Below are 24853 nucleotides of genomic sequence, written 5' to 3' on the forward strand. Positions count from 1 at the left end.
ATGTTACTTGATCATGTTCACTTAGATTTCCATGGTAGAGCAGGGATTTGAACCATGGTCTCCCACAGTCCTAGTCCAGCACTCAAACTACACTGCACTGCACTACAAGCTCTCAAAAGTATATTATCATTACAGTACTATCATTGCTTGGCCATGTAAACCCACTGAGTGACCCTGGGTAAACTCTCAGGCACAGGGGATGGCAATGGCAAATCCCCTCTGAAGAATCCTGCCAAGAAAACCAACTTTAGTATGCCTATGCCCAGAAGTTGTCAGTTTGCATGTCTCTCTTAAGAGTGTAGGCATAACATGCATACATGTCATTATCTGTTTCATGGTCTTAGAGACACCCTTTCTCTTTCTGCATCAGTTAGTTTGCAATAAATCAGTTTGTTCATTTTCTAATGTGCAGGTTGTTTTCAATCCTCCATGTTTTGAAAAAAACAAACCATGTTTGCAGAGCATCTCACCATGAGATGTAATATGATCTTTTATAGTTGGAATTAGCATGGCATAGTGGTTTGAGTACTGGGTTAATCTGGAGATCAGGGTTCAAATTCTGGCATGGCCATATAAACCCACTGGCTGGCCCTGGGCAAGTCACACTCTTTCAGCCTGAGAGGATGGCATTGACAAACCCCCTCTGAAAAATCTTGCCAAGAAAACCTCATGATACGGTTACCTTAGGGTTGCCATAAGTCAGAAACAGCTTGAAGGCACACAACAACAACAATATATAGAAGAGGACACAAGAAAGAAAACCAAGACTTAATTCTGGCCCATTGTTCCAAAGCAAATGAATGAGGGTATGAGGGGGAAAAACGACTGCAACTTCCTACTTGCTATATTTAAGAATATATGTTAGAAATCTGAAAATATTCTTCTGCCAATAGAGCTTTGCAAAGAGGTTTTAACCATTTTCACCCCCTCTTGATCATGGCTACTCTGAAGATGAAGGGAACTACCAAAGCTTTGCATCCAAAAGTTAAGACTTTATTTAAGATAAACAAGGTTAACTTAACAAATGGATTTTTCTCAATCACGTAGTAAATGCTGGAAAATGTGTCCACAAAGTGGCTGAAAGTGTATTTCTTCCCTCCCCCTCAAATTTCTATTCAAAATTTAGACTGTTTTGAGTCATTTAAAAAAGTAGAAACAGAAGAACTTTTTAAAGAACAGAGAATATCAGGTTTGCAAGCCACCAATTTAAGATTAGAGGCTCCTCTCTTTACCTCGAATTCAGATTACCCTTGAGTTTATAACTGGGATGCACCCATGCGCTGCATACAGCCAGCCAAAGATCCAAGTGTGCTCCCCAGTGCCCCCTCATGCCACAATGTTGTTGGGTGGGGTTTTTTTTTTTGCTATACAATTGCACTCCCAGAAGCTTCTGGGAGCGTGTGACTGCCATTTAAAGTCTTTTTCTCCCCTTGTGGGTCTGTTTTAGAACTGAAACAGTTTTCTTTAATAACAGAAATTGAGCAGCCATTAACTTCTAGTTTTGACAAATGAGCAGATGCGATCTGCTAAAGTTTAAGGGAGTGTGAAAATGACCCCCCAGGCCCTCTAAAGTTGCTCCCTCCTGCTTTATAAACAGTTATATATTTTTTAAAAAGGTGGGAAGAACTAGCCACACAAGCTGCAGACTGAACCTGTCTGTGAAAATGTATGCTCTATTGCCTTGTCTTTAGCACTAGCAGAACTACACTACCCTTATCTGAGAAAGCTATTTTTCGCCTTCAGGACTTGCTATAGTGTTTCCCATTTCTTTTGCTGTATTTTCATGTGGTTCATCCTCTCTCTTTTCTTCCATGCTCTCTTCTTTTTGTTCTGTGTGATCATCAACCTCTCTTTCAATGGTTTGTTTGCTTTCACAGGACTGACATCTCTCCTTTTCCAATGCAGAGGTAGTTTCTCATTCATGTTTTTTGTCCTGGGCATGGCCATCTAGTGGAGATCCAGGCTCAGAGCTTATTTGGGAATCAACCAGTAAGTCCACACCTGTGCACCTGCAGTTGGCCAGAGAAGTTGCAGAAGGATCAACATCTGTTTTGGCTTCATCTTGACAGACCTGATCAGTCTTCTCAACAATGAGGGTGGAGCAATTTGTTGCCTGGCCCTCAGAAGGTGTCACCTTCTCAGACATTCCTGTGGCATCATCCCTTGGTGACATCTCCTCAACCTTTCGTCTTTTTACCACCGCACTGACCAATTCAGATTCCTTTATGTTTCTACTATCTCCATTGCTTTCTTCAGGCACCAACACTATTGACCTCTCCTCTGGGGCTGGAAAGGTGTCCAGGCTTCTGTGACCAATCACACACTCTCTGAGATTGCAGGAGATCTTCTCAATATCAGCAGGGCTATTCACTGATCCATTGCACTTCCCACTTAACCTGCTCATTTCCAATTTCCTCTTCTTGGATTCCTTGAGATTTTCACTGTCCACTCCACATTCCTCCAGAAGATCTTTTCTTTCTGAGTGGATGTGTGATACCCGTGTATCTTCTTGATCACTGTCCTTCTCATCCTTGGAGTTGGCCACTGATTCCAGGGCTTTGGCTTTGAATCTCCGGAGTTTCTTGTGTGGACCCCAGACAAACTCCCGCCTTGGTTTGTAATGCTGCCACGCAAAATGGACTAACTCCCGCCGCTTCTGTTTGTTTCGGACCGTGAACATGAAGTAGTCCAAGGCACTCTTCAACACACTTGGGAGTTTCTGATTAACTAAGGTCTCTGTCAGGAAGAACTTCACGAGGTGCACCTGATAGTGTTCATACCCCATCTCTCCCAAGCATTTCAAGATACGAGTGATCCGTAAATTGTTGTGGCTGTACCTAACAAGGTGTGAAAGAGAGGAGGGCAGGAAAAAAATTAAAGAATAATACACTTCTATACCACATGATTAAAAGAATATCTGAAACTGCCCAGTTGCTCTTGTGGGTATGTTCCATCAAGTCAGCTTCAATGCATGCTGACCCCATGAATGTGGGACCTCCAGGAGATATTGTTGTTAACAGCTAGTATTAATAAAGGAAGAGTGGATTGATTCAATCAAGGAAGTCACAACTGTGAGTTTAAAAGATGTACTCACTTCTGATTATCCACACAAAACTCCTGCAAACCCAAGAGATGTGGTTTCGTTGATTGGATTAATTCATCTGTAAGGTCATTTCCCAGCATTGTCTTTTCTAGTGTGTTCTGTTTTTGGATAATGTTCCCAAATTACAATGCACTCAGCCCATCAGATTTGCGACTATTTGCAGGTTTGATTAATATGTTCTCTCCAGAAATGTCTAGGTCTTCCAGTGCAACTCTGCCAGATGTTGACTATAGAGTTGTGATGGAGGACCAACAGATTCCCAGACAATGTACATCTCTAGGTATTTATAGATCCTCCAGCATGATTCTACGATCAGCTTCTTGCAGATGTTGACCACATAATTATGCTGAAGGACCTAGAGATTCCTAGAGAAGTATTCTCTCGTGTTTTTACCACTTTCATGGGGGTCCTGTGCCCCTAATCCTGGCAAATGTGGAGGGCCCACTGTAGTTGACACTGCATGGTTGTTGATTAAATATAAACTAGAGTTTAAGCACTTGAGAAACCCTTCTACAAGAGATAAGATGCCCCTTTTCACAACTGTCTGGAGGAAAAGCACGAGAGGAGATGAAAAGATGCCCTGCTTCCCTAGGAACTCATCTGAACCCATGATTCTGTTACTGTGTTAGAAACAGATGTATGAATCCAATAAGATAGCTCCGCTCTAAACAATTTCTAGTACATTATGATTTCTCCTAAGTCATTTAGCATTCACTGTATGCATGTGTATTAATATCGTATCGTGCTACTAATACAGTACCTATTCTAGTTTGCAAAACATTTTAGGGCAGATATAAGAAGCATGCTGACTTCCAAATCTTGTTGAATTAGAACTTGCCACACTTCTTATTGTTGACTAAGCTGATTCAGGCTGCTGGGACTTGCAGTTCAACAAGAATTTATTCCCACTCCTGTTTTAGAGCAAGGGAGGGCAATTTCAGCAGATCCTCAAGCCAATTTTGCATTTTCCAAAAAAACTAGAGGTAATCCTCTACACACACACACACACACACACACACACACAGAGAGAGAGAGAGAGAGAGAGAGAGAGAGAGAGAGAGAGAGAATGTGAGCTCCTAGGGGCTACAAGATGCAGGAATTCTCTTTTCCAAGCTCTCCAAATAGTTTTTCAGGGGGATAGAATCCAGGTGTACCACTGTAAACTCAGGAATAATTTATTTTCGTTTTGATTTTTTTTTTGGTTCTGCTGCCCAGATTTGTTATCTGCCATCAAATCAATATTGACTTATGGTGGCCTTATGAGTAAGAGATTTCTAAAATCCCCAGATAATCAGGTTTTTTTTTTAACTTGGATAATTTATTTGGCAATAAGCACTATTTTATTGCAGATAAAGATAAAATAAAATATACAGAAGGCACATACACGTTGGGCTGGCTGCCCCAATTAGGAACGCTTTCTTAAGTATTGGGAAGAAGGATGTAGTGATGGGATCTTCACTCTTGGTGAATCAGTTTCTCCTGCCAGCAAAGGTGTGAATGGGAATGTAAAGTAGAATGACAACTTTTCCCCCTTGACAAAAAGACACTTTGATAAAATTGTCAATCACAGCAGTTTTCTACTGTGCTTGAAAAATAGCAAAAACATCAGCATTTTGGGGGCTGGTGGTCCCTCCCCCCAATTTGGGGTGAATTATGTGAAAAAAGGATTGCATTTTATACAAAATGGTACTGTTTTCCATGCCAAAATATTTTACACAAGAAGTACTGCATTTTGTACATGAACACAAATATTTTGACAATGAAAAGGTACCTGCAACTTCAGCTTTGGGGGACACGGAGAGAAGGCAACCATTCACTCCCCTTCCCCCACAAATTAAATTCGGACAGAAAACTCTCCAAATGTGAAAAAGCACCATAAAAGTAAGGAAAAATTCCAGCACTTTCATCTAGTAGATAAAACACTTCTGAAATTTTTCATTCACACATGTTAAGATCCAGCCGGGACACTGATTGTGTCTTCTGCCTCCGTCACATACAGCTTTCTGAGTGGAGAACCCTGGCCCATGGGGATTTTGGGTCCAGGTCTAGCTCTAGTTAAAAAAACAAATCACATAGCCAGCTTCAATCATGGCTTGGACTAATCCAGTGAAGTAAAGCCAAACTTAGCACCCCAAATTATGCTTGTGTTATATATTATGTCGCTCCTTTTTGTTTTTTAAATGTTTAATAGAATTTTTTAAAAAATACCATATATACCCGACTATAGGTTGGCCTCATATATAATTCGAGTGCAAGTTTGGGGCCAAAATTATGGATTTTGATATGACTCGTGGATAAGTTGAGGGTAAAACTTAGGGGCATATAGCATAGGATCTAAAGGATGAAGCAAAAGGAAACAATGCTTACAACTTACAAAGTTCCAGCAGGCATAACCTTTTGTGCTCACACTAAAGGCTTGATGGATGCGACAGTGGGGTGTGCATGTGTGTGCCTCCAGGACAGATTATACTCTTACATTTCACCGGGGATTGTTCCTTTATTCAAATAAAAGTTAAGATACAGTACTTACACTGACCCGTGGATAAGCTGATTCAAGTTTTTTGGATAGTTTTTTAAACCTAAATTTCTATACTTATACGTGAGTATATACTAATCGTTTGATGAATGAGGCATCCAGTGAAAGCCACTGAGTAATGCATTCACATGTGACACAGCTGAGATCAGCCAGTGCAACAACTCACCGGTTGAGGTTCTCAAATCTTTCACACCAGTTTTCTGCTCTTCCCAACTCTCCTGTTTCCTCATTAATCAGGTTGATGCCATAAAACCCCAGCATGAGCTTGTAAGCACGAACAAACCTCTCCATCACTTCCTTGGAATTTTTGAAGGCCTAAAAGGTCAGAGATATGGAGAAAAAACTCTATGACATATAGGCACACAAGACACAGTCTTGTACCAGGTAAGTAACTCTCCAACTGCTTATTGCTTCTCCTCCCATCTCCAAATTTGATGCTACTTCACTACTCAATTTGGGCGAGCTGTCTTATTTTCAACAGTATAACAGGGATGTGAGATGGCATGTAAACAGTTATGTTGCAAGATTTTGCACAGCTCTATTTTAAAATGAAAGAATAAATGCAGCACTGGGTTAGAGGTAGGACAGAGGTAAGGAAAGATTTTGATCAGGGACATGGCATGGGGAGGAGAGGGGTATGCAACCCCTCCAACACAGAGACAAAGATTCATCTTCCATTCTGCAGCAGTACTGTTGCTCTGTTGCAATCTTGTATGGACCCAAAATTCGTTCATTTATATTTGAATACTACTTTACCTAAATCACCTTTTCCAGATTAAAAACAAAACATTTAATATTTCTGCACTCTTCCTAATTTTATGTTCATCCCTCCTGCAAAAATGCATGTGTAAAAATAGTGACACAGTTGTATGAAAAAGTGCAGAGAAATGCAAATGCTGGTAAGCATATGTGCAGAAAAGCTGCTATGTGAGTGTAGATGACACAATTTTAAAAATGTGCATACTAAGTACATAGAAATGAACATGTAATTTGTTTATTAGTTTGCTAGTAATATTCCACCTTTCCTCTTGCCGCATGACTGCGTAGATAGGTCTCTTCCCCCCAGGTCAATCTGACAGCCATGGAAGAGTAGCCATGTAGCCTACACCTGCACACCCTTCAACGGCTCTAATTTGGCGGGGACAGTCTCAATTAATCCTCTGCCATGCCACTTTCTCAGCTGTCTTTAGAAGGACTGGGGCAGAATTAGGGTTGGGAGAGTGGGCTCATTCACCCTTCTTCAATGTGAACATAGGCTTCAAGCACACACTAAGCATCCAGGTTGTTACAACTAGAGAAGTTGTAAGCCCACCCTTCACTATTCCTTTTCTATTTCCGTCAATAACATCTCTATCCAGCCGGTCCAGGAAGCCCGTAGTCTTGGTTTCATCTTTGACTCCCCTTTGTCATTTATCCCTCAGATCCAGACTACAGCCAAAGTCTGTAGATTTTTTCTCTATAATATCGCCAAAATCCATCCATATCTCTCAGCTTCTACCGCAAAAACACTGGTCCATGCCCTAGTGGTCTCACGATTAGACTACTGTAACCTCCTCCTGGCAGGGCTTCCCCTCTCTCATCTCCACCCATTAATTTCTGTTCAGCATTCAGCTGCACGCATTATTTCACTCGCTCGCCGTTATGATTATGTCTCTCCTCTGTTGTCTTCCCTTCACTGGCTCCCTTTTCCTTTCCGCATCAGGTACAAACTTCTGCTACTCACCTTTAAAGCCCTGCATGGGCTGGCCCCTCTTTATTTAACCGATCTTCTCTCTCTCTACATCCCTACTCGCACTCTCCGCTCTGGTAGCCAAAGTCTCCTCTCTCAACCCAGGATCTTCTCTGCCCCGTCCCGGATCCGTCCCTTCTCTCTTGCTGCCCCTCATTCCTGGAACCTTCTTCCTCTGCATGCACGGCTCATCACTTCCCTAACCAGCTTTAAGGCTGAGCTGAAAACCATATTGTTTAGGGAAACATTCTCAGGGAATTTGTGATTGTCATATGGCTGTCTGACAATATTTGATGTGATGTGATTTGTTTGATATTTGATGTTTTTAATCTGTTTTTTCTTTTCTATATGGTAATTTTATCTATTCCTCTTTTAATTGTTATTATCTTAGAATGTACGCCTTGGGCAGGCTTTTATTTACTCCTAATTTTACCTACTTTGTACAGCGCTGTGTATAATTACAGCGCTATAGAAATAAAGTTTAATAATAATAATAATAATAATAATAATAATAATAATAAGTTCCTGCATCACAGAGTCATGTTGAAAGAATGGAGAATTTTAAAACAAGGGAAAAGAATGGTCATCATATCAGTGCCCTTAAAAGTTCTAGGAGACCTCCTACCTCAATTTCTTGCTGTGTGAGAAGCTTTGCACGCCAGTTCATCCCCTGTTCACGGAGTGGAAACAGCCTGAAAAGAAGGGAATTATTTGCCTGTCAAGCAAACTGAGCAGAGTAAGGATCCCTTCTTGAAAAACTGTACTGCCAGCAAAACATGACATTGAGTTTGACAGGGAGTGCTGGACAAGGATAGACTAAGTGCTATTACTATGTAGTTCAAAGGAGGGCAACTGTGAAAGGGCAGAGGCCATAGTTCCCTCTGTGCACTGTTGCTCCTGGTGCAATTAGAAGTGACACTATGTAATTGATGGTTCTGCGATTCATCTGAAATATAACCTCTCTAGGGATGTTTGGATGGTTGCTGTCTTTTCAGTGGCAAACCTTTGGGAACTGACGGCTAACAAGAGAAGGTTTTTCTATTGTTTCATACTGCAACTAGTTTAACAGTGTTTTAATCTCTCCTTTTCTACACATGTAGCTATATCTAGTTTCATTGCAATTTTCTGCCTTTTGCAAGCCACCTTGAGTCCCAGTGTACAAAAAAGGCAGGATGTAAATGAAGGGATGGATGGATATTTGAAATATGGGGGGGGGGGGGGGGGGGGGGGGGGGATGGGGGAGAAGATAAAGCGTATGCCATGTTCCAGTGGCAGCCTGTATGGTTTTTGGCATACTTTGCTAAAAACTGGGCCAGAATTTTTTGGAGTAGGGGCAGCTATAAAATGGTGCCTGGGATTCCCACATGGCCCATGGGCTAGTCAAGTAAAACAAAAGGCCTGACCAATTCCTTTGGTTTTGGGGAAGCAGGAGCTATACAGAAGTGACAATCAGACACAAAACTCAAGGAGTAAATTCAACATCAGTCTTGCTTATAATAAATGCAAATGTGAAATTCATGGAATGATAAAATCATAACTGGAAGGGGCCTGCTGCTCAATGCAGGCTCTCCAGCTAAAGCATCCCCAGTAGGCAGCAGTCCTGCCCCTTTTTGGAGGTAGATAGAGAGACCCCCAGGCTTGGTGATACCTGGTGTGTGTGGGGTGCATGGCAGCACTCTGTCCTGCCCCCCCCACCGTTCATCCCTTGTGGCTTTGCCATTGGCCAGCTCCCTCCCCAGGGAGAAAGCGAGGCAGGTAACAAAGCCACAAGAGGTGTGCTTATCCCTCTGCCAGTGCCTCAGATCCCTCCTTGGGGAGGGAGCCAAGCAGCAGCATAGTCACGAGGAGCATGCTCGCTCCTCCACCACAGAGGGAGGATGACTCCACCAGTGTCATGCCTCTTGTGGGGTGTCAACTGGGGCAGTCTGTACCCCCTGCACCTACCCTGTGATGCCACTGGACCCTACCAGCTCTCTAGGCATTTGGTTCCATTGTCCAAACAGCCAAGAAGTTTCTTATTATGTTCAATCAACACCAACTCTCCTGTAACTTAAAATCATTAGATCTTATCCTACCATTTGGGGCAGCAGAGAACAGAGAGTGTTAGGACATTTAAAGTGCAATCATGCCACCCTCTTCAACCTTTCCTGGTATGTTTTGTTCACCATATTTTTTATCATTCTTGTTGCCCTTCTCCGAACCTGCTTCAACTTGTCTATGTTGTTTGTGAAACAAGGTGTCCAGATCTGTACGCAGTACTCCAAATGAGTCCTGACCAGTGGGATTAATACTTCCCTCAAGGGTAGGAACTATTCAGCCCTCCAAATGATGTAAGACTGCAAATCCCAGTATGGCCAAAGATGAGGAGTTCTGGGAACTGTAGTCCATCATATCTGAGGGATGCATAACTCTCACCCATGGTAACAACTCATTTAAATGCAGTTGATTTCAATGGGACTAGTCTAGGCAGGCGCGACACCAGATTGAACAACTGTCAAGCATGTCAGCATTGCTCATGGTCTTCCACATGACAGATGCATATTAAATTTCAGTTGCTACGCCAAATTCACCCTATCAGAGAAGACCGAAAATCAAATAACTTGTTTATCCTGCAGATAAACAAGTGTGGCGGCTTGTCATTCATAAACTGCAATGGAATTTACCAATGCTCCCAGCATGACCAGAAGCAACATCATATCAATAGGAATAGCCCTAAATGTACCTGATTCCATGGATTTGAGGAAATAATGGAGGACAAAGGGAACCAAGTCACCATGTTTTTGTGGGACTTTTGTGTATGTGCATGTGTGCCTGATTTATGGTTGAATTTTTTTAAAAATTGGGGGAGAGATTTATAGATTTTGGGAGCCTTGCTATCCTCATTCCTGTCCCAAAACATTTCTCAGGTGAGGTAGCAGGAGTACCCTGAATTTTTAAATCCTAAAACCAAGAAAGGGACATACCCTGTAACCCCGTCAATATTACTAAAATTCATAGGACTTACTGTAGCAGTCATTAATGTATCTCCGTTTTTATAGATATGCAAGAGGAGACTGAAAAGTAAACATATACAAATGCAAATAACCTCACGTTTCTTTAAAGGCCCACCCACATAAAGTGTACTCCAGCTCTTTTGGAAGAGGCCCTAGCCTATGTGTGAGAGAGATCAGAGGAAAGGGAAAGGAAGAAATGAGACCATCCAAATGAGGGAAGCAGCCTAAAGCACCTTTGCATGGAGGCCATTTACCATTGAATATATGAATGGTTTTGTTCCAGAATGCCATAGTCATTTTGCCACTTCTCAAGGAGGTCTTCAATATAGAGACCTGGAAGACAGATAAGAAAATGCAATATCTTTTTTTAAAAAAATGTTCCAATGATCAAGCTGCAAGTCCCCTGCCCATGGCTAATGATGATACCAAAAGAAAAAGAAAAAAATGTTTTGTTTCTTTTGCATTATGCAAAAGCAAAAATCAGTTAATTTGCTTGGGTGATACCATGGTGGGTAAATTACAGGCCATCTATGTTCCCCTCTCAAGTGAAACCCACAGAACGGCACCAATATTTTGTCCTCCAATAGTAAAACATATAGCTGGAAGTTTTAGGAGGTGCGATTAGTAATTTACTAATTACTGTAACTAGCTGTTACAAATCTCTGCTGTTGTTATTTGCCATCAAATCAACTTTGACCTATAGTGACCCTATGAATGAGAGACCACCAAGATCCCCAGTCATGAACAATCCTTCTCAGATCTTGCAAACTCAGGTCTGTGGAATCCTTGATCAAATTGTTTTAATCGCTTTTTAAAAAATCTTTCAGTGGCTTTTCTTCCCTTTTTAAGTGTACATTCAAATTGTTTTAACATTTATTTTCATTTTCATATTCACTTTTTGTACAGTTTTAGCTGTATTGTTAATGTTTTTCATTGTAAGCTGATGTGAGTCCCAGTTTTGGGGGAAAGTTGGGATATAAGTAAACAGATTAAGAATAAGAAGAATAAGAAATCACTGTCCACCTGTAGTGTGGTCTCTTCTCTTTCTACAGCCATTTCACTTTACTGATCATCACCTTTCTCAATGAATCACATTATCTCATGATATACTCAAGTACAATAAAGAAACCAGCCCAAACACTCATTTCTTAGAAATCATAGAATTGGCAGAGACCCCCCCCCCCCCCAAGAGCATCCAGTCCAATCCATTGCCATTCATGGGGAACTCACTCAAAACACCCCCAAGAGATGGCCATCCAGCCTCTGGTTTAAAACCTCTAAAGAGGAGACTCCATCACTCTCTAAGGTTCCTTCTTTTGGAAGGAAACAACAAATAATTTTAAGAATTTTCTTCTCATTGTGAGACAGTGAGAAAACCACATAGTTATCAAAGCCTAGTTGCAATTCAGGACTTACTCTGTGCAAAATTTGCACATGGTCATTTTGTAAAGCGTTTTCTGTGTAGAAGACATCATTTTATTTTCTGCACCAAAAATGCTGTGCAGAATCACCATGTGTGAATATGATGCAGAGTAAGACCTGAACTGGGAAAATTCTATCAGTCCAGAATTATTCTCATCAGAGCATCTTAAAACCCAAAAACATGTTTTTCAACCATTTTCTAAATATTTTTTAATATTTCTTCCATTCTTAATGCTTACAGGCCTGGGTAAAGTTGTAAAGCTGTGGGTATCATTGCACACTAGTTACTTTGCACTGCCTCATAGATCCAGAGCAGATCCTCACTGCTCATGTGACTGCAAGAGTCACAGCCTACCTGACAAAGAGACTGACCTGTCTGGAAGCAGCTTTGATTTCACTGTTACGCACAAATGACATGAAGGCAGTGGAGATTGGGGTAGGGTTCTGTAAACACTGTTGGACTAAATTTCCCATTACCCAAACTCTGAATCATGTTGCCTGGGGCCTGCTAGGGCACCAAAAACACCTGGAAGAGCACAAGTCCCCCCCCCGCCCCAACTGGAAAGCAAATATTAACTGTGACATACAGCAAAGACTTGCATGAATTCAATCTACAATATGATGAAATTGAAATAGTCAAAGATTTCCCACACCTTTGATCAATCATCAATCAGAATAGTGGCTGCAGACAAGAAATCAGAAGAAGACCAGGACTGGGAAGGGCAGCTATGAAAGAACTAGAAAAGATCTTAAAGTGCAAAGCCCTAACACTGAACGCTAAAGTAAGGGTCATCCAAACCATCACCATGTATGGATGGACAATGAGGAAATTATCAGAAAGAAAATCAACTCATTTGAGATGTGGTGGTGGTGAAGATGGCTAAGGATACAGTGGATGACTAGGAAGACAAACAAATTATATTGCAACGAATCAAGCCTGAGCTATTCCTAGAAATCCGAATGACCAAACTGAGGCTGTCGTCTTTTGGTCACATCATGAGAAGGCATGACTCACTAGAAAAGCCAAAAATGCTTGGAAATATAGAGGGTAGGAGAAAAGATATAGACCGCATAACAGATACATAGTCATGGAAGCTATGCAGTGGTTGCAGACAGCGGGTCTTGGAGGTGTCTCATCCATGGGGTCGCCATGAGTCGGTAGACTCGAAGGCAGTTAACAACAACAACAACAGCAGCAGCAAGGAAGAGCTCATGAGTACTTAAAAAGAAAGAAAGAGGTCTTCACCCCAGGAAGGGATAACCACTCATGTTCCTTTTAACAGACAAATTCAATGGCTTCCCTGTGCAATTTAATTTGGATGCCCAGGAAGAAAACAACTATAGGAAATATAAAAGCTTTCAGATATTTAATCTGATGAGGGAAACAGGCAGCTTTTGTACAGGATACTTTCTGCCAGCCTCTCTTATTGAGAAAAGGGGGCAGTGGGAGGAAAAATCCTTTTTAGCTGAACATAATTCTCTCCTCTGTCAAGGGCCAGAGGGCAAAATGAAACTTGACAGCCTGCACTTCCTTTAGAAAAGAAAACAATTCTGAAAGCCATACCGTGAGGCAAGAAATGAATCTCGTTTTTGTAGAAGTTTAGATTCCACATGTCTTGCTCTCCGACTTCAGCTTCTTTCAAACCCTGAGGAAGAAAGAAGGAAGCATTGTAAACAGCGAATAAGGTGGGGGCGATTTTTTAAAACAAACTAACAAATCTATTAAAATTAGATCCAACTGGAAGTATTGATTCTTGTCTTAAAAGCCCTAAGTGGTTGAAGACTGGGGCATCTGAAAAATCTCTTTTGCCCATGTCATCTTGGCTGCCCCATTGAATTCATCCTCAGAGACCTCTGTGGTGCTCCCCATTGCTCTCTGTGACTTGGCTGGATGCAACACAATGTGGGGCCTTCTATAATGTGGCATCTAGGCTGCATCCACACAGCAGAAATAATCCAGGTTCATATTAGTCTAACTGCTATGGATGAATGCTGTGGAATTCTGGGAACTGTAGGTTGTTGTGGCACCAGAGCTCTCTGACAGAGAAAGCTGAATGTCTCACAATATAGAATTCCACAGCAGCACTGAGCCAGGGCAGTGTCAACATGGATTATTTCTGCAGCATGGATGCAGCCCTAGTTTCTACAACCCCTCCTCTAAAGAGATAAAGCTCCGTGGTTCTCTTAGCCCTCAAGTTCTGCATAAATGATCAATATATATGGCAAAAATATATATAAAACTTTGGTTTTTACTTTGTTAATTTCCCAGTTAATTAAGTTTTATTGAAATAGTTCTACAGTTGAACCTTTGCATTTGCTGCTTTGCCTTTTACAGATCTGATTATTTGCAGAGTTGGTTAGTATGTTCTCTAGATCCTCCAGCAGGATTCTATGGCCAACCTTTGCCATACATTGCACTGGAGGATTTAGAAATTCCTAGAGAGAACACTTCTCTAGACATTTATAGTTCCCCTGGCATGATTCTCTGGTTGGCTTCTGCAAATGTTGACCATGGAGTTGCACTGAAGGATTTAGGGATTCCTAAAGAGCCCTGGTAGTGCAGTGGTGGTACTGCAGCCACAAGGTTGAGAGTTTGATCCCAGAGCTCCAAGGTTGACTCAGCCTTTCATCCTTTTGTGGATTGGTAAAATGAATACCCAGCTTATTGGGGGTAATTGGCTTACAGTCATCCCTCCATATTTGCGGCTTTGATTATTCATGGATTTCATTAATATGTTCTCTCTAGGACTGTCTAGGTCCTCCAGTGCAACTCTGTGGTCAACTTTAACTAAAAGTTACACTGAAAGACCATTTGTAGCTACTCCAGTGCCATTCTATGGTCAGTGTATGTTGGACATTGACCACAGAGTTGCACTGGAGGACCTAGAGATTCCTAGAGAGGTGTCCTCTCAGGGAAAAACAGTGTTTTTGTTATTTGTGGTTTTTCCATATTCACAGGGGTCTTGTTCCCCTAACCCTAGCGAATATGGAGGGACAACTGTACATTGTGCTGAGTTCACTATTAAGTAGTACAGGAATGTAAATGCTAAATGCTATTGCTCTCTCATGTTAAAAAAAATAGTGTTTTTTTATTTGTGGTTTTCCCACTTTAATGGTGGGGGTACATATGCTAAAAACAAGAACCAAAATCCACAAAACAGCGCTACCTTTATTGGGCCAACCAAAATGCACAAAATGCATGATGCAAACTTTTGAAGCTCCACCAGTGCACATCATGTATTCTGTGCATTTTGGTTGGCCCAATATAGCACTGTTTAGTGGACATTGGATGTTATTGTACCTTGGTATACGGCCAACACCTGGATATGTACCCCTACTAGTCACTATCATAATAAAGACCACCAGATTCTTACCGGATAATGGTGCCTATACTTCTGCATATCTCTTGCTGCCATCCAGTTGCGTCTGTTTGTGCTCTAGAGTAAAGAGAGAGAAGAGAGTGACTAGGGAGGCCATGGTGGCATCTCAGTCCTCAGCAATGAAAACCCAAATAGTCACAAATTTAAATACTGTCCATATTCTTGGCTAAGGAAAATGCAGGGTTAACTTCAAGAAAATGAAAGCCTTTGTCCCAGCGACCAAGTTAGAACATTTTCATGCCACTTTAATTGTCATTACTCCATAATCCTAAAGTATCCTGGGATTTGTCATCTCGTGTGGTACTCAGAAGATACTAAGGAACTTCAAGAAGAGAGACTCAAGATCAACAGGGATGTCCAGTTCACAGGGAAATCTGTGAAGCTCTCTACAGGACTAAAGTACCAGACTAAGCTACATATCTCAGGATTATCTCAGGGTTTGTTGTCTGGCAATGAGCATCATCAGTGTACAATTATATCTGATTAACTGTCATAACTCTATACTACAGAGTCTTGAAATTTGTTGTTTGGCGATATATTTACAATTCTTAATTCAGTGCAGTGAACTAGAACTCTCAACCAAGAATTCTAATGCTGCAAACAAACTGCAAATCCCAGGATTCCATAGGATGGAGCCATGACAAGGTACACTGCCACTGTCATGGTGTAGTGAAGACACAGTGAGTGAATGTAACATGAAACTGGTATAACTTTATAGTGAAGTTACACCTGTAAGATATATGTTTGATGAACAGAGAAATGGAGTCCATGCCGGTTACTGATGAGGCCGTACTCACACCTTCACTGAACACACAAATGCTTTTTCTTGAAGACAAGGTGGATAGCCAGTGTCTAGAGAGGATGGCTTGGCCTTAATGCAGCCCAGTTGTCCACTGTCGGATTTATGGTAGACATCTGACATCTTTTTAAATATCCTCTCATTTCCCCTTTTTATGAATATCTTGGCATACTAGGGGTGACTTTTTTAAAGCATAGGAAGGGAGGTAGTGTCGTTGCATGAAAGAAGCAGTTTTACTGGACAGCAGAAATGAATCCAAAGGTAGCTGGTGAGTTTCATTTCAGTGGAGCAGTGAATCTACTCTGGATTTTAGCCTAAACCTTAATGGGGTTATCCATGGTGCTGCCCCATATCTACAAAAGGGGTTTAGTGCTGTGGGTAGCAACTTTAAACTAAGGTTTAGATTGGATTTTTCTTCTATCTCTTTCACTTTTTGACAGCATTAGCAGCCAAATTGTACTTTGGTGACATTTGTCTTGTTGTGATTTTCAAACCTAACTCTGGCTGCATCCACACTGAAGAAATAATCCAGTCTGGCACCACTTTAACTGCCATGGCTCAATGCTATGGAATTCTGGGATTTATAGTTTCTTGTGGCACCAAAGCTTTATGAGAAAGAAGGCTAAATGTCTCAAAATACTACAAATCCCAGAATTCCATAACACTGAGACATAGCAGTTAAAGGGGTGTCAAACTAGATTATTTCTCTAGTGCAGACTCAGCCTCTGTTAACATCCCCTAGTTTGCTCACCAGTCACAGACCACAGTCTATTTTTTTGCTTTTGGTTCATGAACTCTGATTTGTAGAAAACTAAGGGATGTTGTGGTATCTGAACCTACAACCCATGGCTGGTCCCTGGTTTGCCCAAAAGTGGAAACACAAAACGCGAAGCAAATCAACCAGAAATGTGGAAAACAAGGGATATTTTCCTTGTCTCTTCTGCCAACTCATGGCTTAAACAAACCATGGTTAAAAGCAAACCACAGTTCATTGGGACAGACAAACGTGTTTGATGTTTTTAAACTGATTGACATACTATGCAATTACAAATTTTAAAAACAAGTCTGTAAAATAGGTCAGCATTATTATCCCTGTATTTCAGGTAAGAACCTGAAGCTGAGAAAGACGTGTCTGGCTTGCCAAGTGGTTGTAGCTGCTATTCATTATTTTATTGATGCATAAATACCTTTTCCCCAATACTGGGACTCAAGACTGTTTAGAGAATATTAAAAACATAATGAGCACATACAAAAATGAGTAAAGATTATAATGTAAAACAGTAGTTAAATATTCTATAGAATTAAAGAAATCTTTTTAAAATGCATTAAAAAAACTGGATATAAAACAAAACAGAATGCAACTGTTAAACATTTTAACCAGAGACTTCCCAAATCGTAAAAAAATAAGCTGAGCTAAATAGTGTTACAGCCTTTACTGTGCTCCCATTAATTGAACAGTCTGTTTTATCATGATGAAACATCCAAGTTGTTAGGCCAATCAATTATTTTAAGAAGCATATTGTCCTCCTACCTTACATCTTATAAAACCTACGGAGGGAAGGTTTGTCCTTCGCCGCTCCTGAAGAGAAAACGTACATTTTAAAATATGTTGAAAAGTTAGAATTATTTTGCACTCTGGAACTGCCAATCAGAACACAGTTTAAAATAAATTTCATCTCTTCCAACCAGATCACAAATAATGAATTTCTTGGCCATTACCTCTTTCTCCAATCTTGAAGCCATAAATACATAATATTACATGTGTAATGTAGCAAGAGGTAATGTCCCTCCTACATTGGGAGTCCTTGTTTTGGGAGAAGGTGAGATATAAGAAGATGATGATATGAATATACAACCTCGTATGAAAAAAACCTCTCTCTCAGTTTTGTCCCTTTATAATGGATAGGCAATAGAATACTAGGGCGCTGCCTTAATCCTTGAAGGGTTGCCTCATCCTGCTCCCACCCAAGAAATTAAATAAATCATTTTTTTAGCCTCATACTGTATGCATGTTTTTGGCCTTCCTGGGCCCTTAGGCGGGTTACAGACCGCCTGTTTGGGGCGGGCTGTACCCGCCCCTTTCCCCAGGGTATCGGGGCCTCAGTGTCCAGAGTGGCACCCGCTGAGGCCCCGATCCGCCACTTTCCAGACTGCGGGGAAGTGGCAAAAGGCCCCTTCCCCGCAGCATGGAAAGGGGTGTCCTTGGGGCTTCAAGCCCCAAGGACACCCCACGGCTGCAGGGAGGAGGAGAAAGGGGCCACTTGGCCCCTTTCTCCTTTGGTCCACTGGGCGCAGCCATGTGAAGGCTGCGCCCAGCGGACCAAACCAGGAAGGAGCTCCGAAACGGAGCTCCTTCCTGCTCCGCTCTAAGGGCGCACTAAGTGCCCTGGCGCGGAGCGAGGATGTCATGTCCGTGCTGCCCTGTATAGAGGCGGTGCAGTCGTGACGTCCTCATGGCCGCTGTCATTTTGTGCGCGCAGAGCGCGCACTAGGGTTAGAGGGGTGCGGAAGCACCGCCCCTTTCTAACCCTAGTACGCGCTCCGTGCGTATTTTCCTGCCTGTTTGTAACGGGCCTTAGAGAGCATTTTAAGACAATTTTATTTTGCAAAATTTTGTTTTGACCCCAGGGGAGGGGTTGGGGTGTTCAAATGTTGTTGAAATGCCCTCCACACCCCCTTCGAGAACATTTTGGGACATTTTTGAACAATTCCTTTCGCAATTTTTTTTTATTTTTGACCCCTAAGCATCCCTGGAGTATCTGACATTTGCAACCACAATCCTGATCATGGTTTCCTAACATAGCACTGACCTACTCCGGTTACAGCATATGACACAGTGAAATCTCTGTTTCTGCATAAGACAGGATCAGATTTTAGTTTCGTTTCTCCTTGAGCTGCAAAGCAAAATTAAATTTAACACCCAGTTTCTGTTTCTCTTATGAAGGGCAACTTTTTTTCCTCGGGGGACTTCCTTCTAAGGTTGGTGAGGAAAGGAGATGAAAATCCACCTTTCAAGTATGATGAGATAAGAAACTGTCTTTTCAAGAGGTGCAAAGGGGAAAATGGGACAGGGAATCGTAGATAGGTGCACAACAAGCTCTGGTATATAGCAATGTAGTTAAAGACACAATGGGAGCCAGTGTGGGGTAGTAGTTTGAGTGTTGGACTATGACTCTGGGGGCCAAGGTTCAATTTCCAGCTCAGCCACAAAACCCACTGGGTGATCTTGAGCAAGTCACACTCTCTCAGCCTCAGGGGAGATCAATGGCAAACCTTCTCTGAACAAATCTTGCCAAGAAAACCTCATAATAGGTTTGCCTTAGGGTCGCAATAAATTGGAAACTACTTGAAGACACACAACCACAACAAAGACACAATGCTGATCTATGACAATGCATGTGCAATGCACTCGCGTAATTATTTTAACATGTAATTTGCTTCACTATTGTAATAATTTAATTTTGCTTTAATGTACTGTTTTTTTAATATTATAAACTGCCCTGAGTCCCAGTTTTGGGAAAAGGGTGGGATATAAATAAATATAACATAACAACAAAAACAACAATTTCTTTCTAGGTCCTCAGCAAACCACTGTGAGCATTATCACTTGACTCCAGTAAACTATGGTTTGATCTCTAAGTAGTTGCTAGCATGAGGCTTTATAAATGCACTCCAAACACATGTTCAGCAGTATTAATTTAGTGTGGATGATGAAAGTTATACTCAGAGAAGATGTAGAAGGCCACACATTCCCAAATCCTGTTTTAAAATTGGCCTATTGAACATTGCCATCATTTAAAAACATTACTATCCTGTTTATTTCTGTTTGGGTAGTGCTACTGTTATTTTATGTGCTACTATTTCACTCATATCAATCCCAACAAAGAAACCTTGATTTTGCCATTTTATATAAGGGACATCATTTTCCTATCCTCACATACCAATGGCATATATATGTCTGTACCTGGCTTCCATTCCACCAAATGCATTTGAGGAAGTAGATTGAAGCCTGTGAAAGTCATGCTGTCAATTTCTTTCTTTCAGTTAGTCCCAAAGGTACTACAAGGTATCTCTATGTACAGATGATTTTCCTATGCCATTTTATTTAATGTGACTTGAGCATCCATGCAGTTTGGTATTCATGGGGGGGGGGGGGGGGCTCTTGGAACCAATCCCCAATGGATATCAAAGCCCCACTGTATAACAAATTAAAGATAAAAAGGCCTGATTTGCCTTTCCATTAATAAGTTACAGGTACTCAACTGTGGCCCGTTCTACACAGGCCTTTGCCATGCCCCCAGTACGTACTAGGGGTTGGCCGAGGACCATTGGCACCTTGCAGCGTTATAACCGTGCCGCGAAAAGAACCCACTTTTTGCGGGTTCTTTTTGCTGCGCCAGGGGATCGCGCAGTTTGTCCGTTGCGGTTCCCTGGCGCAGCAAACACGGGCGCCAGCAGAGCGCCCATTTTGGGCTCTCTGTAAAGCGCCTGTGTGAAGATACCATGGGAAGTATGTATGACCTGGAACTTAGAGCTTCTCTAACGTGACGTAGTGGTTTAAGTGTTGGACTACAGCTCTTGAGGCCAGGGTTCGATTCATAGCTCGGCCATGAAACCTACTGGGTGACCTTGGGCACATCACACGCTCTCAGCCTCAGGGGAAGGTAATGGCAAGCCTCCTCTGACCAAATCTTGCCAAGAAAACCCCATGATAGGTTCACCTTATGGTTGTCGTAAGTCAGAAACGACTTGAAGGCACACAACAACAATTGTACAGCACAATCCTTCCTAGGGAGCTAAAGGTCATAGACTATCCTAGTAGTCCACAAATTGAACATGAGTCAACAATGTCATGTGGCAGCTAAAAAGGCCAAGGCGATTCTAGACTGCTTCAATAGAAGAATAGTGTCTAAATCAAGGGAAGGTATAGCGCTACTCTATTCTGCTTTGGTTAGGCCTCACCTGGAATACTGTGTCCAGTTCTGGGCACCACCGCTCAAAAAGGACGTTGAGAAGCTGGGGTGTATCCAGAAGAGAGCAACCAAAAGAGTGCAGGATCTGGAAACCATACCTTATGAGGAGAGATTTAGGGAGCTGGGTATGTTTAGCCTGGAGAAGAGAAGGTTTAGAGGTGATATGATAGCCCTGTTTAAGTATTTGAAGGGGTGTCATATTGAGCAAGGAGCAAGCAATGGATGCAAGCTACAGGAAAAGAGATTCCACCTCAACATAGGAGGAACTTCCTGACAGTAAGGGCTGTTCGACAGTGGAACCCACTCCCTTGGAGTGTAGTGGAGTCTCCCTCCTTGGAGGTCTTTAAACAGAGGCTGGATGGCCATCTGTCAGGTGTGCTTTGATTGTGACTTCCTGCATGGTAGGAGGCTGGATTGGATAGCCTTTGAAATCTCTTTCTACTCTGTGATTATATGTTTCCCCATCCAGAGGAGAGAAAGAAACCACATCACTGTGCACAGAAAACTGGCACAGGGCTATAAGTGTTCCTGGATTCAACCCTCATCCTGGAAGTTCAGGTGGCAAGGAGTGCATTTGCAGAGTTAAAGCACAGCAAATCTCCTCTGAACAAATCTGCCAAGGAAACCCCATGATAAGTTTGCCTTGGGATCTCCCTAAGTTGGAAATCACTTGAAGGCACACAACAACAACAACAACAAAATCATCCTGTCAATGTTTCACCAAACTGCCAATCAAGGATGGAGCCGAAGCAGTTAAGCACTATGAAACCGTTATGTATGTGCAGTGCAGACACAACCTAAAAAGGGCTCTCCCAGCCATAGCAAGGCTTCCAGTAATCCCACAAGGATCAGGAAGAGGCTGTCAGAAGCCTCTTTAAAAATAAAAATGGTCAAATAACAAGATGTCGAAACCCGCATCCCTTTTTGGTGTCAGGGAGACCATCTGCATTCTATTTATTGCTTCTTACTCCATGATAAGAATTTTCTCACTCAAATATTTTTGATGCTGGAAATTTAAGATGCCTGCAGGGTTTGACAACCCAAATCACATGTTCAACCCAAATCCTGGTTTCCTTTTCCATGCTCATCGGTCTTCAACGGCCCAAATAACAACCCTTTAAAATTGATGTGCATTTTATCTGACTTCTTTTAACTGATGTCTGTTAACTGATGCTGTTCCCTGCCTCAATCCAAAAAATAAATATTCATTATTATTTTTTAATATTTTATTCCATTTATATTATGGGGGGGGGGGTAGAGGTGTGGGGAATACAGATGATCTCCTATCTCAAATTCTTGGGAGGAAGTTCTCTCCGGAAAAACAACCAAGGCACCCCTGGTGCATTTTTGCTGTTGTGTTGTTGTGTTCCTTCAAGTCATTTCCAACTTATGGGGTTTTCTTGGCAAATTTCTTCACAAGAAGCCTTCTTCTATGGCTGAGAGAGTGTGACTTCTCTAAGTCACCCACAGTGGGTTTCCATAGCCAGGCCAGGATTGAAATCCTTGTGTCCACAGTCATATAGTCCATCTACGCTGGAGAAACAATGCAGTTGATACCCACTTTGAATGTTGTACCTCGATCCCATCGAACCCTGGGATTTGTAATTTTGTAATGTCTTTATTGCAAAACTAGTGCCAGTTTGGTGTAGTGGTTTGAGCACTGGTCTAGGACACGGGAGAACAGGGTTCGAATCCTGGCTCGGCCATGGATGTGCATTGGGCGACCTTGGGCAAGTCATACTCTCTCAGGATGGCAACGGCAAACCCTTCTGATGAAACTTGCCAAGAAAAGCCCTCAACTTATGGCCTTAGGGTGAAAACGACTTGAAGGTATACAGCAACAACAGGATTTTATTTGTTAATGATGAAATTAACAATAGACTACTGAGTGATTTGGGCAAGTCACACTCTCTCAGCCTCAGGGGAAGGCAATGGCCAACCTCCACTGAAAAAACTTGCCATGAAAACCCCTTGAAAGGTGGCCCCAAATCGGGAACGACTTGGACGAAGGCACAGAATCACAAGAAGGGATTTTTTTTTATTGGTTAATGATGAAATTAACAACAGGTTCCTGGGTGACCTTGGGCAAGTCACACTCTCTCAGCCTCAGAAGATGGCAATGGCAACCCCCCCCCCCCCGAAGATCTCTTGCCAAGAAAATCCCATGATAGGTTCAACCTTAAAGTGGCTGTAAGTGGGAAACAATCTGAAGGCACACAACAACAACAAATGGCTTATAATTACAATTATTAATTAAAGGAATGGCCTTGGGCAAGTCACACTCTCTCAGCCTCAGGGGAATGTTGAAGAAACCCACCAAGGAAACCCCATGACAGGGTGGCCCTAAGTCAGGAGTCACTTGAAGGCATACAACAACAACAACAACAACCCTCCATCCTATGGTATCCTAGGAGCAACTACACACCCCAGGATTCCATAGGATGGAGGGTTGTTGTTGTTGTGTGCCTTCAAGCGGCTCCTAAGCTAGAGTCTTCCTCCTCCTCCTCTGCCAAAGGGTGCAAACTACAAACCCCAGGGTTCCTGGAATCCTGAAAGCGGGATCAAAGCGCTTTATCTCTACAGTGTGGATGCCACCCAAAAGCAAAGCCCTCTCACCTGGCTGCCTGAGGCCCTTGTAGGCGACCACCAGCCGTGCTTGTCCGGGTTTTTGGCCTCTGGGGTCTTCCCCTGGCCTTCCTCCTGCTCTTCCTCCTCCTGCTCTTCCTCTTCCCAGGTGGAGTCATACTCTTCCTCGGAATCCTCGCTGCTCTGCTCTCCTTCTCCCTCTGCCTCTGCCTCTCCTCCTACAGCCTTCCTGGCCGCCATGCTTCCTGGAGAACCGGCTTCCAAGGGGCACCCCCGCAAACAAAACAAGATCAATGAAGGAAAGGAAAGCGAAAGAAAAGGCAGAGCCCAGAAGGAGGAGGGAATACAAAGCCAGAGGCACGTGGGAGGGAAGGAGGCGGGAGCAGCCCCGGGCCACGCCCTCCATTATGACCGCAGGCCGGCTCTGCGCTCCCATTGGCTGAGGCGGTGGCCTTCCGAACGTTGAAGCGGTCTCTGCCTTCCATTCTGGATCGCAGGGGATCTTTCGTGAAATCACACGGGGGTTGGTTTCGGTATGAAAGCGAGATTAAAGCGCATTTAAAGCAAACGGGTCGTTGTAAATTTGAGGGTGGGCGAGTGGGTTTTTAAGTTAGAGGGATTTTTTTATCATATTAATCATTATTTGGTATTTTAATGAAATTCAGTACAGAGGAATGTAAAGTACTGCACTTAGGGCAGAAAAATGAAATGCACAGATATAGGATGGGGACACCTGGCTTAAGGAGACAACATGTGAAAGGGATCTAGGAGTCCAAGTAGACCACAAGTTGAACATGAGTCAACAGTGTGATGCGGCAGCTAAAAAGGCCAATGCGATTTTAGGCTGCATCAATAAAAGTGTAGTGTCTAGATCAAGAGAAGTAATAGTGCTACTGTATTCTGCTCTGGTCAGGCGGCAGGCCCCACCTGGAATGTTGTGTCCAGTTCTGGGCACCACAATTAAAAAAGGACATTGAGAAACTGGAGCATGTCCAAAGGAGGGCAACTAAAATGGTGAAAGGTCTGGAAATCATGTCCTATGAGGAACGACTTAGGAAGCTGGGGATGTTTAGTCTGGAGAAGAGAAGGTTAAGAGGTGATATGATAACCCTGTTTAAATATTTGAAGGGATGTCACATTGAGGAGGGAGCAAGCTTGTTTTCTGCTGCTCCAGAGAACAGGACCCAGAGCAATGGATGCAAGCTGCAGGAAAAGAGATTCCACCTCAACATTAGGAGGAACCTCCTGACAGTAAGGGCTGTTTGACAGTGGAACAAACTCCCTCGGAGTGTAGTGGCGTCTCCTTCCTTGGAGGTCTTTAAGCAGAGGCTG

The 24853-nt window shown here is 42.5% G+C and overlaps 1 protein-coding gene across 2 annotated transcripts; it reads right to left on the reverse strand.

Moving 5' to 3' along the window:
• Window positions 1-971: 971 nt before the first annotated feature.
• OGFR (opioid growth factor receptor) lies at window positions 972-23870 on the reverse strand. Of its 2 annotated transcripts, XM_042464614.1 has the most exons (9): window positions 23552-23870; window positions 20925-21071; window positions 17494-17541; window positions 15158-15220; window positions 13348-13429; window positions 10616-10694; window positions 7994-8060; window positions 5806-5954; window positions 972-2837 (listed from the first exon to the last, which is right to left on the reverse strand). In XM_042464614.1, exons 1-9 carry the CDS (start codon window positions 23759-23761, stop codon window positions 1916-1918), a joined length of 1767 nt encoding a protein of 588 aa, XP_042320548.1. In that variant the 5' UTR covers window positions 23762-23870; the 3' UTR covers window positions 972-1915. The 2 variants fall into 2 exon arrangements, with proteins under 2 accessions (XP_042320548.1, XP_042320549.1); XM_042464615.1 differs by lacking the exons at window positions 17494-17541; window positions 20925-21071 and having other exon boundaries at window positions 23552-23868.
• Window positions 23871-24853: the final 983 nt, after the last annotated feature.

This window comes from Sceloporus undulatus, chromosome 4 (assembly GCF_019175285.1).
Source record: "Sceloporus undulatus isolate JIND9_A2432 ecotype Alabama chromosome 4, SceUnd_v1.1, whole genome shotgun sequence".
In the NCBI taxonomy this organism is placed as follows: Eukaryota; Metazoa; Chordata; class Lepidosauria; order Squamata; family Phrynosomatidae; genus Sceloporus; species Sceloporus undulatus.

Coding starts and splice junctions, on each gene's coding strand:
- OGFR (XM_042464614.1), bottom strand. CDS start 23,761: ATGGCGGCCAGGAAGGCTGTAGGAGGAGAGGCAGAGGCAGAGGGAGAA. Junction 15,221..17,493: donor TAGGTTTTATAAGATGTAAG/GTAGGAGGACAA, acceptor TCTTTACTCTAG/AGCACAAACAGACGCAACTG. Junction 2,838..5,805: donor AGATTTGAGAACCTCAACCG/GTGAGTTGTTGC, acceptor ACACCTTGTTAG/GTACAGCCACAACAATTTAC.